Raw genomic sequence first — 16,468 nt, forward strand, 5'->3', positions numbered from 1 at the left:
GAAAAAGAGAGAGAGAGGGAGAGAGAGAGAGAGAGAGAGAGAGAGAGAGACTCCCAGAGAAATGAGCAGGGAAGCTATATTTTTACGCTTCCACCAAAAAAAGAAAAAAAAACAAGTTACATTTGCTAAATCTTACCCCTAAGTGACCTGTGGCAAGAGTTATATCATATTTGATCAATTCGATAATTGTTAATGTCCTATCATTTGAAAACTACTTGTTCACCACAGTGTTTCCAAATCATTGTGTCAGACGCTCAGTGACCTCTCCACATAGTCCAACTGTCTCAAACCTTTAAGAACCAATGATGTTCTTCACAAGAACGGCATCGTTGAAGGCGACGTCAACATCTTTTGATGCAGTTGAGGACAACACAAAGATTATACGTCAGATGGACACCATGTCTGCGGACTGAGTCATTAAAGCAAGAGTGCCCGCCAGCCCGGATCCTAGATCAAACTGCCAGACCATTTAGAGTAAAAAAAAATGGCTTACAAGGGCACTGCAAATCTACATAAGCCATAAAAGCCATGCCACATTTACACCCTGTTAGGGTTTTTCTCTCTTAAAGGGACATGCGCACAGTTTTACAAACAGAGGAGGCAAAAAGACTGCTGAGAAAGCAGCAGGGTTGGGAAATTTACCTGCAAAGTTTTAATATCTGCTCACTCCAATTTAGAATAGTAACAACTGAGACAATGCCATACAATACTGTAATTCAAAGACAATTCTTCAGCTACTTTTGTTATTTATGATCCATTTGATGGAATTTGGAGCAAGTAATTTGTACCAAAAGTCAATTCAGGATGTGTAAAATTGCGTTAATGTAATTTTTCTTTAAATCATATTTCTAAGTAATAAACCAATTTGCCTGTTCTTAAAAAGCATGTGATCTGAGCTTTTTTCTTTAAAGTAATACCAGATTGGATTAAGTTTTTCCTTTTTTTAACAGTCAGATCGCTGTAACGACACTACAAGTAATCCATTATTCCCAACCCTGTAAAACAAGTGAGCGTGGCAGACCAGTCACATGCACACTATGGGAAATGTTAGTCTACACACTAACCTTTGGCTCTCTGGCTGCTGGGTACTAAACATCATACAGAATAACAGGCAGCTGCAAGGGGAGGAGACTCAGATGTCCAATGAAAGTACCGTTCACGCATTAAAGTTGCATTTGAGCACAGAGGTGTTTTTTTTTTCACTTTAGAACATTTGATTAACAAGAGTCAAATCTGCTTTGACAACAGTTAAATATTTTTCAGCCTCTCTTGGTCTCTATGCATTGTAGAGACCTGTCGCTCTGACCTTTGACCTCTGTAGAAATAATTCGTCTGTGAACAATCAGCAGTGAACATTATATGACCTGTTTTTGTTTTCTTTTTTTTTAACAATTGAGAGATTTTCTTCTTTTTTTTCATACATGATACAATGTACTGCGCAAAATGGATATGCGCACATACTGGAAGCATAATGTTGCTGAGAACATGCAAGTTGTTGAGTATACAGCAGAGCAAAAAGCGATGTTTCCCAATGTCTGTCTTCTTCGTCTCTCTTCTTGAAACATCATCTGTCACTCAGATTTGCATCTTCAAGCGCGGGACTCTTTCTTCGAATGTGGCTTATTTCCCAGCAGGGCATCAATCTCAATGATGGCTTGAGGGGTCATTTGGGTTAAAATCTACAAGAAAGAAGGATAGCAAACAGTTTAAAATGTGATCTGTTGGTCTTTGTCAGTTTTGCCACTTTGTATTTGCACACAAAGAAATACATCTATTAGTTTGAACGACTTGTGGCTCAGTATGTCAGTCAAAATGATAGATGGGGGAAAGAAAAAACACATATCTTACCCGGAGGGCACCCAGGTTCTCAAGTAGCTGGTCTGTATTAGAAACACCCAGAAGTACTGAGCTGACTCCCTCACTGCGCAGACACCAGGCTATAATATAAAGAATGAGAGAAAACACATACAACTCTGATATCAGTGATAACCAAAGGAAAGTGGCTAAATTTGATTTTTTTTGTTTTGTTTTTGCAGGAATCAGACAATATGCTGCTTATGTTCAAATTACACATACATGCTAAAAATATTTGAGCAGGAGCTGAGATAGATGCCTATCATGACAGTGATCCCACAGCAGCACACTTTGTCATAGACAAGCAAGGATACATGATGGGAAAAAACATGCCTTCTAAACAATACTATTGATTAAACACAAAGATGGAAAAAGTGACGTAAATTAACTAACAATGTCATTGATCAGGACTAAAGTGCCAACAGGCAGACAGACGCATAGGAAACCTGAAATCATGTAAAGTAGAGGATATTAAATCGGGGTCTGCTGCCTAACTTTCTATCTACATTATCAAACAATAAGTGTTCTGTACAGGCATGTGGTTAGGTCGTACCTATGGCTAACTGTGCAGCAGTGCAGCCCAGTCTGTCAGCCAGTAGATGGAGCTCCTTGATTTTAGCGAGCTGCCTGCGGCCCTCCTCGCTGTTCACTCGCTCCTTCAGCCACTGGTATCCCTTTTTTACCAGGAGCAAGATGGAGAAAAGCATTGATACAATTACTTCTTTTACTGATTTCACACTGCAATAGCCAGCTGATCAGGTGGAGAATTACACTGAGGCTGATTTGCAGTGAGAGAAATCCCAGAGGAGGGCCAGTCAAATCAAACTGACCTTCATTGCTGCTCTGGAGCACTCTGGTACACCATCGCTGTACTTCCCTGTGATTAATCCGCAAGCAAGTGGAGACCAGGTCATTGCTCCAACGCCTGAAAGAGCATAAATGGAGGATTGTCATTCAGTATTTAATGGAATAAAGTTGATTAAATGAACTTAAATAAGATATATAGAGCTGTAAGACTGTGGTAGTCTGACCTATCTTGTGGTAGAGCTCAGGAAGCTGCACCTCGACTTTGTCCCTCTGGAAATAGTGATACTCTGCCTGCTCACACACAGGTGGTATCAGGTTGAACTGGCGTGCCACTGAGTATGCCTCCTGGTGCCAAAGAGACAGAAAAAACAGCGTGGTTAACAAAAGTGAGACTATTAAATTTGTCAAGCATGAGCATTTCTGAATAGGAGATCAGCATTCACCATGATTTCCATGGCACTCCAGCGTGAGGTTCCCCAGTACATGGCCATGCCCTGGTTTATTACAAATGTCATGGCCCGTACAATCTCTGCAAATCACAGCATATAACATATGCACATATGTTTTACATTATCCACGCTTGACCACAATAATGATTAGTACAGTATATGATCTGTGACATGCGTGAGAATATCTGGAGAATCATTTCAAACGTTAGTCACTGACCTTCCATCGGACTGTTGACGTCATTTCTGTTGGCAAAAACAATGTCCACATAATCTAGCTGAAGTCTTGATAAGGATCCTCTTAAACCTGTCATCAACAATGGCCAATTATTAGACATCACCATCATCATCAGTTTATTCATTCAAGAGTCAACACTATGTTAGCGACTCTGTGAGGCTGTACTGTGCGTCAACACATCTAATTACGTTCAGCTGAAGCTGATAGGAATGTCATTCGTTTTGGAGGAAGTTGAAGATGAAATAAAAAGGCCATATTTCATAGCAGTCCATCTAGCATTTGTTGAGGTATTTCACTCAAAACCATAGCAGAGGAAAAGTCAAAAAATCAAAGTCATTATGATTTGTTAACTATGATTTCAAACTGCATGGAGCCACACTATTAGCATGGCAACAAAGATGAATGAAAATCAAGTCAGCATAATGGGAATACATGGGGGAAAAGAACAACTGATAAACATTTTAACCATACAGATGCCCCCCTAAAAAATATTCAATAAATTATATATATATTACAATCATAATACAAACATAACATACCGTATATACAGTATACGGTATGTTATGGAGGGTAACAATGTATTATTTTAGAAAGGATACTGTTTTTAAAAGTGGTATGCTCTCTTTTCTACTCAAGTGTTCTGGGTCAACAGCTTTGCACCAATTTTCCAACCATGGGTACATTAGCAATTCAATTCTAGTGGTTAAAGTCAAGAACGAAGTGAAGTATGAAGTCCAAATATGAACACTGTCCATGCATGCTGTACAAAGCCTGCAAGATGCAAGTTTAGTCCTTACACCATAGCCTCAAATCAAAAGCCTCATGTCAATGTTGGTCAAAAAGCACATTCAGCTCCTTGGTAAATGGTCACCCTGAGGCCTTGTCACTTATAAACAAACAATGTAGATGAGCATACAAGGCCAAAAGCCTCTTAGCTTTCTTTAGGATCATATTTGGGAGAGCGAACTGCTTAAGTGGCTGGAAAAACATTAGCCCTGAGATAAAATTTGCACTGAACATCTTGCTGACATCCATTGAAACACTCATTTTCATCCTGTATTTCCATTTTCATCCTCATCTTCTATAAAATCTCATGCACCTCATCTCTACCAGAAAATAGTGTCACAGCCATAAACTACTGCAGAGGAATATGCTTGATCTTTCTTTAGCCGTTATGAAACATAGCAATTTATTTGATTTCAAGGCACATTGATGTGTTAAATGTGACACAGAACACAACGTTTCTTTAACTGAACGAGGCACACAGCACTCAGTCTCCAAGATTAAGTCATCAAATGATTCATCGCAACTAACAGCCTGTTTAGAGTTTGAACTAATGCACTCAGAGAAACATTTCATACACAGCAAAATAACCCCAAAATCCAATATAACAGACTTTTGAATTATGTTTCTTACCGATCATTTGACCTGTTTCCTATAGACCAGAATCATTTTTCTCTAAACACACACTCTCAGTGACTGTTATATGAATTTAGTAATAAAACTCAACTCTGAAATTTCTTGATTTTAAAGCAGTGTTTCACTTTCTGATCATATTTAACCTGTAGGATTACATGCATTGAGACAAGAACCATCTTAAATCATCTTATTTTTGGTTATGATTCTTTACAAATGAATTCCTGGTACTCTACCTTCAATAATGTGCTTTCTGGAGAGTCCTCTCTCTGTCTCTGCTCTGTAAAGTAATGAAAATACACATTATTGCTATCCTTTTACAGGGAAACAAAGACTTTTGAGGAAAGGACTGAGCACATAGTCTTTTATGTTTTACTTACTGGCCTCCCCAATAGATCTTTGTTGTGATTACAAAACTTGAACGCCTGGCAAGAACAAAAAGAGTGTTAGGAGCACAGTCTTATTAGAGAATCAGTTTATATACTTATAGTAGAAGTTTTTTTACATTTCTAATTTCTACATGTAATACTATACACAATGCTTTTTTTCTTGGATTAGGTTATGTATATTTTCTCTGATTTTCATCATTCTTGCTTATAATCAGTGGTACATCAAAAATATATGTGGACCAGTATTGTATTTATTTCAAGATCCACACATTTTATTGTATTTACACACATACCAAAAGACAGAAAACACTATCTCAATTTAAAGTTTGACTTTATGAACTGACCCAGATTAAAAATATCCAGACAACTTCCCACACCAATGTGTATTTTGCAGTGGTGCAAGTCAGCTACCAAGCTTATAAATTGGGAGTTTATTTTCACAAGGTTGCATTTTTGTCCTTTTATAGTCTTTCAGAGGCTAAAGCTCTACATTTGTTTAGAAATATGAATTCCCCTTGAGATAATTTAATGGTGCGCCTGTTCCAACAATAATAAAAACATGTGGAAATGCAGCACTTTCAAAAAAAATATTCCTGATGTAACAGAGTTAGAGAGCTTTTCATATGCATGTGAGTCAGTTTGGATAAATGAGTAATATCACCTCCATCCTTTCTTCTTGATAATGTTCCCTAGAGTGATTTCCGCTCTGTGGAGAAACACATGATTAATTGTGATAGGTCGATGTTTACTTCACATCAGTGCACAGCAAAATTAAATCATGCAACAAACACGTCATATGTTAAAGACACCTGAAAACAGGAAGAAGAATTAGTTGTTCATGCGGCTCAACAGAATGTTTTATCAGAGGATGTGAAGCAGATATTCTGATTTAAAAAAGTCAAAGTTTGATTTGGTGCTCGGAGTGAAGTGAAGTCTGACCTTCCAGAGGCATACACCTCCGCTGTGTCAAACAGGTTCACTCCGTTCTCATAAGCTATGGTCATCAGGTTTTCAGCCATCTGGGGGAGCACAAAAATTGAGATTGACACAATGGACATATTCCAATTACTCTATGCAGGGAGGATTATACAGTGAAGATACAGACAACATCTCACCAAGCCAGTACAGTTTCAAGGCAACAGGTCTGAAGGATTTTATAAAAAGATCTGTAACTAAAAACACTGCTCACAGTACCATCGTTTTCCACAAAAGCAATATGAGTAAAGGTGCTCAGGAGTTGACTTTTCATACAAACTGAAAGATGACAGAGCTCTCACCTCATCAGGAATCTGTGATCCAAAAGTCACCCAGGTGCCTGAACGAGAGGAGAGAAAGAGATGTTTGTTTGTTTGTTTTTTAGAGGGGTTGAAAATTAATGAGATGAATGTTTTCCTGCCTTCAAACTTACTCACCTAACCCGAGGCAGGAAACACGTAGGCCTGACTTCCCGAGGTTCCTGTGAACAAAGACAGAAAAAATAAACTGTTGAAAAAGACTACATGACATTTATATACATACAGTACCTACAAATATATATATACTATATACATATGCAAATAAACATGCAATTATATGAAATCTGCATATATACATATATATATATGCAGATTTTACATACAAAACATATAACCAGCTTTTAAGATATGGTGCATAGTTATATATTACACTACCCAACAGCTTATGAAGTTGTTAAAATTGCTCTATCCATGCAGCAGCACAAATAGTCTAATAACACAATATACTGTGTATAAACATAGTATCCAACTCTATACTTGAATACATTTTCCTGTTAAAACTGTACTTAGTTTTGAAGTATTTTAACATTGTGGTAGTTCAGTTAGTTTAGATAGTTTGGTTTGGTTTTATTGTGTCATAAAACAATATACACACTAGTAAACATAAAACACAGACTCAATCTTGGATGAACTGAACATGGACATGACTTGAAAATTCAAATGAATGAGAATAAAAGAAATAGCCTGTAACACAAATGGATGCATGAGACAGGACACTAAATGTTAATATAACCTATTTCCACAGTGTTCCTGGATCTGCTTCCACCACCGCTGCGACTTGGTGGAAGTCTTTTTCTGCCTGTGGTTAAATGACTGCCTGCGTCTAATTAATTCTGAACAATTGACCTTTTATCCTTCATATGTTAACAGTTCACTGTATTACACTGGGTCAGTGAAATAGCTGGAGGCAACAGAGCTCAGCACGGATAGAGTCCGAGCGAAAAGCTCAGGTCTGCACAGTAAATGGCCCAAAATGTTCCATAAGCTACAGAGGAGTCCATTACCCAACATGCCACAACTGATTATCCAGACAGCTGAATTTTGAAGGGCAAGCTGCGAGAAGCAGAGAGCTGCATTTCTGACCAAAGGGGCATGTACAGCTGAAAACGATGTGGCTTCGTGCTCACTCTCCTCCTCCATGCATGCTCTCCTCCATTCTAATTAGCCGGGGAGCCAGCTGGAGAGGCAACAGAACTGCAGTGCAACTAGCTCGTCTTTTCATCTCCAGTGCCTCTCCCCTCTCTGCCTGTCCGCCCGCCTGCATCCGCCACAAATAACCAAATGCAGAAAGACAGACTGTCAGAGCATTTACACTCAGCCCAATGAGTCCTGCTTTTATTTTCTCTGGTCTATTTTTAATGCCTGACCCTAAGCTATTTTTAGATTCCTGCATATGTAAGCATTTGCGTCCCGCTGTGTGTGGGTTTGCTGTGTGTGTGTTGGGGGGGTGTCAGTGTTCATGTAGGTGCTGCATGTGGGTGGGAAACGCATATTGTTTGTGTCATTACTTTCAACTCTGTCAAAATAGCACACAGGTGGAGGGCTGCGTGTACTATAAAGAGGGAAAAAGGTGTTAGTGGGGTTTGATGCAGTTGATTCCTTGTATGGTAATCTGGCTCTCAACCACCGTTTGAAAACCAATGACAGCCCTGCCTGCTCTGAGACAATCACACACTGACAGTCACTTTGAACACTGAAAGGAAATATAAATGAGGCACATGGGAGAAAACACACTTCAGACACTTTTTCTGGAAGCTGTTTTTCCAAATCAGTTATTTAAATATTGTGTTGTTTTGTGACATCCATCAAATAATGCCCCTTTACCCCACATTCAGTTAAAGGAAGTGAAAAAACAATCTTTGTCTAACCATATTTGACAAGGTTGGACTGATAACACCATCCTAAAAATATTACAGCTAGTTAATACAGCTGTACTCGGCTTCACATTTGTAACAAAGTGCTTGAAATTCATAAAAAAATAGCAGCATTTAAGTCTCAGCGTCACCTGGCAGACCTGCACGCTGAGTGCATTTAAATTACATGGTTGACATTTCTATCTGTCTCAAAGGGCAAGTGGGATGATAAAAGAAGCAGTGTGGCTTTTTTATCAGCTACATTTCTTTAACTTTTAGGGAACTTTAGGAAAAATGATTGACATCTTTATCATTATGTATGAAAAACCTGCTATTTAGCATGATGCTAGCCTGCACTGCTAATGAAAATCAATGTTTTATCATACGTTCAAGAAGCCTATCCAACTGAATTTAATTACTCAACAGACCACCTTATTTCCATAGTTTTCTTTTCAAATCATACAGTGGTGAAAAAGCAACTGTGTTTGTGTGACAAATGCAAAAATGCCACCACAAAACATGAGTCAACATTAGGAGACTGTCAAGCATTTAGTATCAACCACAACCGCAAGACAAATGCTTCTGTTTCTGTTTCAGCATGCTTATACCCATGATGCTTTTAGAGGATGGGAAAATAAGTGCAACCAAAGCTGACAGACTAACATCTACTGTACGCTTAACACGTTTAAGTGCATCATGACAAGAGCAAATGAGAAAACCGACACACATTAGTGGGAAAATTTCATGACTGTCGTGCCACATGCAGTAAAAATACAGAAAACAATACAATGTTGTTTCTGGGCAATGGAGGATGTCATTGTTTCTCTGTGTGACAACTGGCCGCCCCCTCCCTGCTCTCAACTCCACCGGTCTCTGCAGTGCTGCAGTCTGCTAAATTACTATCAGTGAGTCTGGAGAGACACATGCTTGCTCTTTCCTCTCACTATCTGCTTCATGACAGTGTCTCCCACTCTCTCTCTCTGTCTCTCTCTCTCTCTCTCTCTCTCTCTCTCTCTCTCTCTCTCTCTCTCTCTCCCTCTCTCTTCCTCACACACACACACACGTATGCATGTAAGCAGACATGGCTCGGCCTATATTACGTCTGATGTGGATTTGGTTATGTGAAAACAGATGAGAGCTACACAGCGCACGCATCAGAAGCTGGTCGATGCTTTCACGTGAATATTCACGCTTGATGGGAATTACACTGGAACGCAGGCACAGATCTACATATGGTCACACATGAATGCACTGTGAGCCAGGGCACACAGAAACACAGATGCTTCTCTGTAGCCCTTTATAAGCAGGCCTTTCCTGTGTTTTCTTGTCTGTTTATTTCTCTTGCCATAAATCACCTACTCCAAACAAGGTGATTATAAGGACTGGGTTGTTCCATACATTATTAATGGGGGAGAGAAAGGAGGCGCTCAGGTGCTCCGTCATGGTGTAGTCAGCATTTTAACCTGTGCTGACATTTACAGTTCGTTCTCACCCGAGACAGAAGGAAGACACCATATACAGATGGTTAGCTGCAAATGATGGATTTTTTTCCTCCTGCAGTTGTCATAAAACGCCACACACATGCTGAGCAGGCTCTTCTCCAGAGGGAAGCATACCTAGATATTAATAACACTCACGTCAATGTGTGTGTGCGTGTGCTTATACATGCATTTTCTGAGCACGTACTGTGGGAATATGGTGGACTTTCTGCTCTCTTTTAATAACGCTGTATTCACAGATTCTGGGCTTTAAAGGGACAGTTCACCCAAATCATAAAGAACATACAGTATTTTCTCACTTACTTCTACAGTAGTTGTATTCAGCCGTGCACAGATTTCTGCCTCAGTACAATTGAGGTGAATTACAGCATTGACAATTATATATTAACTGCTAATACTTTATTAGTGGTCGTGACTCTCCTATTAGCTGAAATTGAATGTAATGAAGTGGCACGGCCGAGAGATCACACCAGCTGATATTTAAATTGTGAAACACTTTATAATTCTGTCAGTTGTTCCAAACTATGCAAAGTTTGGTGGATTGCCATAAGAATATATGTAGGACTGCCTGTCTTTGGTAATGCAGTGTAGATGAGATGAAACAATACTAAAATGTCTCTGTAGTTTGAATTTTGACTCATCCTGATGCGTTCAAAAGGAGTTTAATAATGAGATTCAGTGTTTGAAAAGGTCACTGTGCTGTGCTGCCGACCTGTTTCATGTCTGTTGAGTGAGGGATGAAGCTGAATATCAGAATGATATGTCAGTTTCCCCGTCCGCTGCATCATAAAAACAGACTTTGACAGTTCAGTGAATTTAAAATGATGAAATGCAGTTGCTAAGTTGTTTTTGAGGATAAAAGGGCATCCCCAAGTTTGCCTAGTTTCTCAAGTTTCTGGGCCGTAAAACATCTCAACTAAACAGAAACTATTTTTACAGTGTATGTCAATGATACAGACAGCTGGGTAATATTATGAGACTATCAGGAATAGGTTTGAATATTTTTTCAATTATCAAATCATTCAGTGAAACAATACAACCTCTGACATTTGGCCTATTTTGTAATAAATCTGTCACAGCTGCAAAAATAATTTTAATTAAACATATATCTAATAGCAGAGTAGACAAATTAAGAGCTGTTATAAATTTAAAATATTTTGGAAATGTTAAGTGTAAAATGTGAAACCTTATATATATTTAGATGATCTATTTTATGACTTTTCGAGCCTTTTTCAGGACCTTTTCACACTGCCTTTCATTAGGCTGCATTTTGCTCTTATGTAATGACATGCAATGACTTTGTCTCTGCTGTGAGACAATATCAGACATTGACCAAGCAGCTTATTCAAAGGAAGTGACGTTGATTTTCTGGTTCTGATTATGATGCTCACAGTTTCAAACAAGCCTGCCGATTGCTGCTGCTGCCGCCATACACAAACAAATATTGACACATGTAAACTTCGTCAAACAACACTGACCCAGCAGTCACTTCACATTTTTGAGAAGATTAAGTAATCTGCTTTATGTTCTTTCCTATGTGCACGTTTTCTAAGTCTCTTAAAGAGAGCTCAAACATGCAGCTGCACAAACAATTGTTTCAAGTATTGTTCAATTCCGTTATTTGTGAAGTTTAATTACAACATTCTGCATATTTTTGCAGTTAAGATACCCAAAACATTTCATAGTTTGGATAAATCTTGGTTGCGAGCCACAAGTGAAGGTAAAGTGTGATAGTCAACTGGAAAATCAACAAAAATCCACCGAGAGGAGAGTTTAAGGTCAAGGTTGTTGCAGCATGCTCTCCTGTTCTCCTCCCTGCTGCACAAACCACTTGAGCCAAGTAATTATTATCAATCATGATAACAATACGACCAAATTACTTAATTATCAACTAATTATCATTCATGATTACTCAACAGGACTTTATATTTACGATCAAGCTTTATAAAAAAACAACTAATAAGATGAACAACTCTGCTTTCTAATAGTTTTATTTTGGAGGCAACTCTAAACCCACATGACTTAAATAAGTAAATACTGAAGACTGAAGCTGTGAGGTCATTGTGCCCTCAGATTGTACAAAAGGTTAAGATTACAACTTGACTGTAAAAAGGGGATTACTGTGAGAGCAATAAGACTGGCTCAGTGTCTCATAGTTCTAAATGACCACAGTATATCAATACAGCTTGACAGGGTTGTTCATCAGCACCAAACGACTCAATCATTACTTCATCGGCTGCTGAGAGTTCAGGCTTTCAAAACCCAGCGTTCAAGTGTTCTCCATTATAGAACAGCAACTCTCAGCATCAATTAATGTCACCACACTTCAAATGCAAATAAGCCTGGTTCTCCAGCCACACATGAATATTCAGTATTATTATGACAGTATTTTACATTATGGTATATCTGTCGCCTGTGATTTCTATTTTTATCTGCTTTAACTGCTTAATTGACTCATCTTTTGAAAACGTAACTTCAGGTTAGACATCAGTATGAGCACAGCAAGTCCTAAATGTTTAGGGGTAGAGATTGAGATATTATATTATTATTTAAGAACATCATTGCAACTCATGGTCCAACTGATTCCTGGGCTTTCAGTCATAGAAAAAGCCAATAAGTGGACCTTAGGTTCAAAGGTTGTCAAAAAGCAAAGCTGTAGACATGGTGTCCAAACCTGTGAAAAATCTTTGCAGCTCAGTTTTACAGTTTTACGTTTGTTAGCTTTGTTCAGTCAATCTAAGACCATTGAACTGTTCAAGGAATAGTTGGATGTTTTAAGAAATACAATCATCTTTCTTACCACAAGTCAGATGAGAAGATTGATACTACTCATACATACTCGTGTGTAAAATAAATATGAAAAAAAGTGGATATTTTAAATTCACAGTACTGGCAAGAAATTGTATAAGCATGTTTATCAAAATGTCAGACTACTCCTTTAACCATTTGTGGATACTTTAAATTGACAGTACAGGCAAAAAATGGTATAAGCATGTTTATCAAAATGTCAGACTATTCCTTTAACCATTTGTGGATACTTTAAATTCACAGTACAGGCAAAAAATGTTATAAGCATGTTTATCAAAATGTCAGACTATTCCTTTAACCATTAGTGGAAACTTTAAATTCACAGTACAGAACAAAAATGTTACAAAAGTTCAGTTAGTCTCCCTGCAGAGTGTCGTTCATGTGTCGTCATCCCTGAACTCCATCCTGTCTCACCTGCTGTCCTTTACACTGTCTTAAGGCTTGATTATTACAATTTTTCATTAACAATGTTTGACACTTAAATGTTTCACTCTCTTCACTGTGTCATACTGTAGAATGTTTTATGTAAAAGGGCTTTCTCACTCACATGAAACTTCAAAATGGTGTTCAGATGAAGTAGCAGCCATGCTCCTTTCCTCACTTGTGCATTAAGACTGTTGCATCCTGCCACCTGCCACTGGCATGGTTACCATAGAAACGGTCAAGTTTCAAAAGATTTAAACATTTATAAAATATCTTAAAATATCCAACAGTCATATAAACACTGTTTTTGTTAATTTGGGTGTAAGCTTATCTAGGTTTGAGACCATCAATAATGGAACTGTATGTAATGTAATGTAAGTTGGTTGATTGGTTAAGATACAACATGTTAAAGATTGAAAAATGATGTTTAAATGTTGATTAATGTTGAAAAGATTAAGTTGTTTTTTAAGAGAGATAAATATCTGTTAATATAGCCATAATATCCCTGACATTAAGTGATATAAACTCTTATTCTATGTTAATGTATTAAAGTTTAATGCACTTTTTAACCATTATCTTTCCAATACCTTTGTCATAATCTTAAAACCTACACACATGCATGCCCAAACACCTTTTCAACTTTACAAACAATTGAAAGAGAATATTTTCACAACAATTAGTCAGAAATTGCACAACTTAGATCAAAGAAAGAGAGTTGGGACAGGGGATGCCGGCAGAGGCTCATGGGAGTGATAACTAGCAGCAGGTGCCATCGTCATTGAACTGCTCGTGAGTGATGAATACTCAGGTTAATGAGATAGCATGGGGGATTAGAAAACATGCGCAAATAGTGATAACATTAGTTGCCATCTGGAAAGAGCAATACAGATCTCATCTGTATCACTTGTACTTTGGCTCTATGGTGGTTTCAACACACCAACTAATTCATACAATATGCAGTGAGTTTTAAGAGCAAATGATTCCTTTTTCCTCCTGACCTCAGTCTGGTTATGACAACTGTGTAAAATGGAGAATGTGCGATCACTGTGTTGCCACAAACAGACACTGCGGCCGGGTGGTGTGGCTTCGAGCGGACTGTGTTGCAGAAGGGACTGATAAGCGACAGCAATGCTGCCTGATTGGGAAGTAAGATGGACAAAAACTAAAGGCAATGCCTGGGGTGTTGCCACTGGCAACTGGAGCTGGCCATATGCTGTATAGACTTATTGTGCTGCTGCACTCCTTATTAGTGACACTTTTCCAGAAACGGCAGAGCAGCTACAATAATCCAATCCAAGAAGTACATATATGCAATCATTCTCTGCGAAAGAGAACGAGAAAACAGAAAACAAACAGTATTTCATCCTGTGCCTCATTCCCTTTTTAAACATCCTATTAAATGAAAACTAAATTGACTCAAGAGAATGGCAGCAATTCAATCAACCTGATTAACAGGAAAACAGGCGATTAAAACGCTCCTCCTAGTTATTGAATTCTACAGTCTAAATGAAGGAAACACATATGGTATGTGGCATTCTCTGATAGATAATGAATGGAATGAGTGTTTTTATACATATTTATTTCCACTTCTCAGTGAGTGGAATGTGTCCTTGCCAAGCTGAAGCTCTAATCCATCAAGGTGAACTGAATCTGATTTGGTGACAAATAATATAAATAATAGAAAGAAAAAAAACACAGACCTGGTATGTGCATCAGTGGTTGTCTGTATTTAACATACTGTCCTGCAACACTATTTTATGGAAATGAAATGCATTTCAAAACCTCCAGGAAAATCTGGGTGTTCTGGGGTGAATTTAGAAGAGCTGTTATTGGAGACAGGCTTTTCATTCATCTGTGTTGAAGAGAAAAGGGCTGGGGTGAAATCTCCATAAAATATCCAAGCTTATGGCAAATGTTCCTATATGCATACTGTCTGTTATACTGTGATAACATTATGGCTGTCTGGTATGGATTAAATAAGCTTTTTCACATCCATGTGCGTAAGCGTTTTTAAGGGTAAATGTCATGTTTTTTTATAATGTCAAAGCTCTCACTGAGGCGCTTTTCATCTTTGCTAATGGACATGTAGGCAGCCTGCACGATATATGGCAGGCTGTATGTTGGTGACAGTTCAAGCTCACCTTAAATTCACCTCACATCTCGACAAAGAGATTGACAGAAATAAAACTAAAGAAAGCTTTTGGCTTCATGATGATAGGAGGCTCGTCATGATAATCTAGCACCTGTAAAATAATCTGGAGGTCCATAATCAAAACTAACACCCTCCACCCCTGAAGCTCCAGCTCCTCCTCTCCTCACCTGGGGCCCATACTCACCTGTACTTCATACTGGTGTGGCGCCCAATGGCCTCCTTCATGTGGGCATGGCCATGTGGAACCGGACGGGGCCCGGACCCTTCCCTGGTCTTGACCGAGCCTTGAGACATGTAGTTGCCATTGCTCCCTTGTCCACTACCTCCTCCACCTCCTCCTCCACTACCACCTCCTCCACTACCACCACCTCCTCCTCCACATCCTCCCCCTGACCCTCCACTGCTTCCTCCAGGAGGTGGAGCGTTGCGAAGGCCACCGAGCCTGTCTTCACTGCGACTCTTGAGGTTGTGCTCAGTGCAGGCGAAAGACACCTGCATCCTGACCCTGGATGTGTCCGCTGTCTCTTATTTTGGGTGAATGGGTTAAAATCTTCTTTCCCCCCCCCCCCAGGAGCTCACACAAACAATAATGTCTGAAAATGTGTTGGTGCTGCTTTTTAAACTGTTGTGCTGCTGTGTTAAAGCAGTGACGCCCATACAAAAGGGCTCAGACAGGGCAGGTCAGAGATTTTTGGCTGAGAGTTGGAGGGAACAGGCAAGAGTCCAGCCTCTAACATGACACACACTGAGTGACCGTCTGCTCCGTCTCCTGTCTGGTGATGCAAACCTGGCAAAATGCTCTTTGAGTGTTCACACTCACAAGATGCATCAAGGCTGCCCTCCAAAAATCATCAGGAAGCTTGTAAGCTCACAGCAGTCCTCAGACAGATTTGGGGATGGGATCCTCAGTGATGTAGATTCCTCTCTTGAGAGTGTCAGCCGCTCGGCCTTTCCCCCTCATACATACATGCACAGGCTCGTATAGCTTATGTTGGGTGGTGAAGCACTTCCCAGCTTGCTGTCTTCTCTTCAGCTGATGATAGTTGTGTCTGTGTTGAGCCGAGGAGCTCCAGAGTGTGCCGCAGCAATGACACAATCACAGCTACAGGCATCCTCTCACCTCGCGTCGAAATAAGGCATTTCCCCCCCTTTTGTCGCAAGGTGGGTCAGAGAAAAAAAAACTGTCTTGATTGCTCGATTTTACATTTCCGAGTCCGCGCAGGGTAAACACACTTGATATGATGCGAATTCACACAGTCAAACCCCACCGATGCATCATCGCCCAGCA

General features: G+C 39.3%; 1 protein-coding gene across 1 annotated transcript; it reads right to left on the bottom strand.

The window, feature by feature from the left end:
* Positions 1-1,589: 1,589 nt before the first annotated feature.
* Positions 1,590-15,678, bottom strand: LOC133993915 (voltage-gated potassium channel subunit beta-2-like). The gene is made up of 14 exons (XM_062433048.1): positions 15,365-15,678; positions 6,563-6,606; positions 6,428-6,465; positions 6,090-6,169; positions 5,812-5,856; positions 5,142-5,186; positions 4,998-5,041; positions 3,328-3,414; positions 3,105-3,190; positions 2,886-3,006; positions 2,685-2,779; positions 2,408-2,528; positions 1,849-1,937; positions 1,590-1,679 (listed from the first exon to the last, which is right to left on the bottom strand). The coding sequence occupies exons 1-14, from the start codon at positions 15,676-15,678 to the stop codon at positions 1,590-1,592; spliced, it is 1,299 nt and encodes a 432-aa protein (XP_062289032.1).
* Positions 15,679-16,468: the final 790 nt, after the last annotated feature.

This window comes from Scomber scombrus, chromosome 14 (assembly GCF_963691925.1).
Source record: "Scomber scombrus chromosome 14, fScoSco1.1, whole genome shotgun sequence".
NCBI lineage: Eukaryota > Metazoa > Chordata > Actinopteri > Scombriformes > Scombridae > Scomber > Scomber scombrus.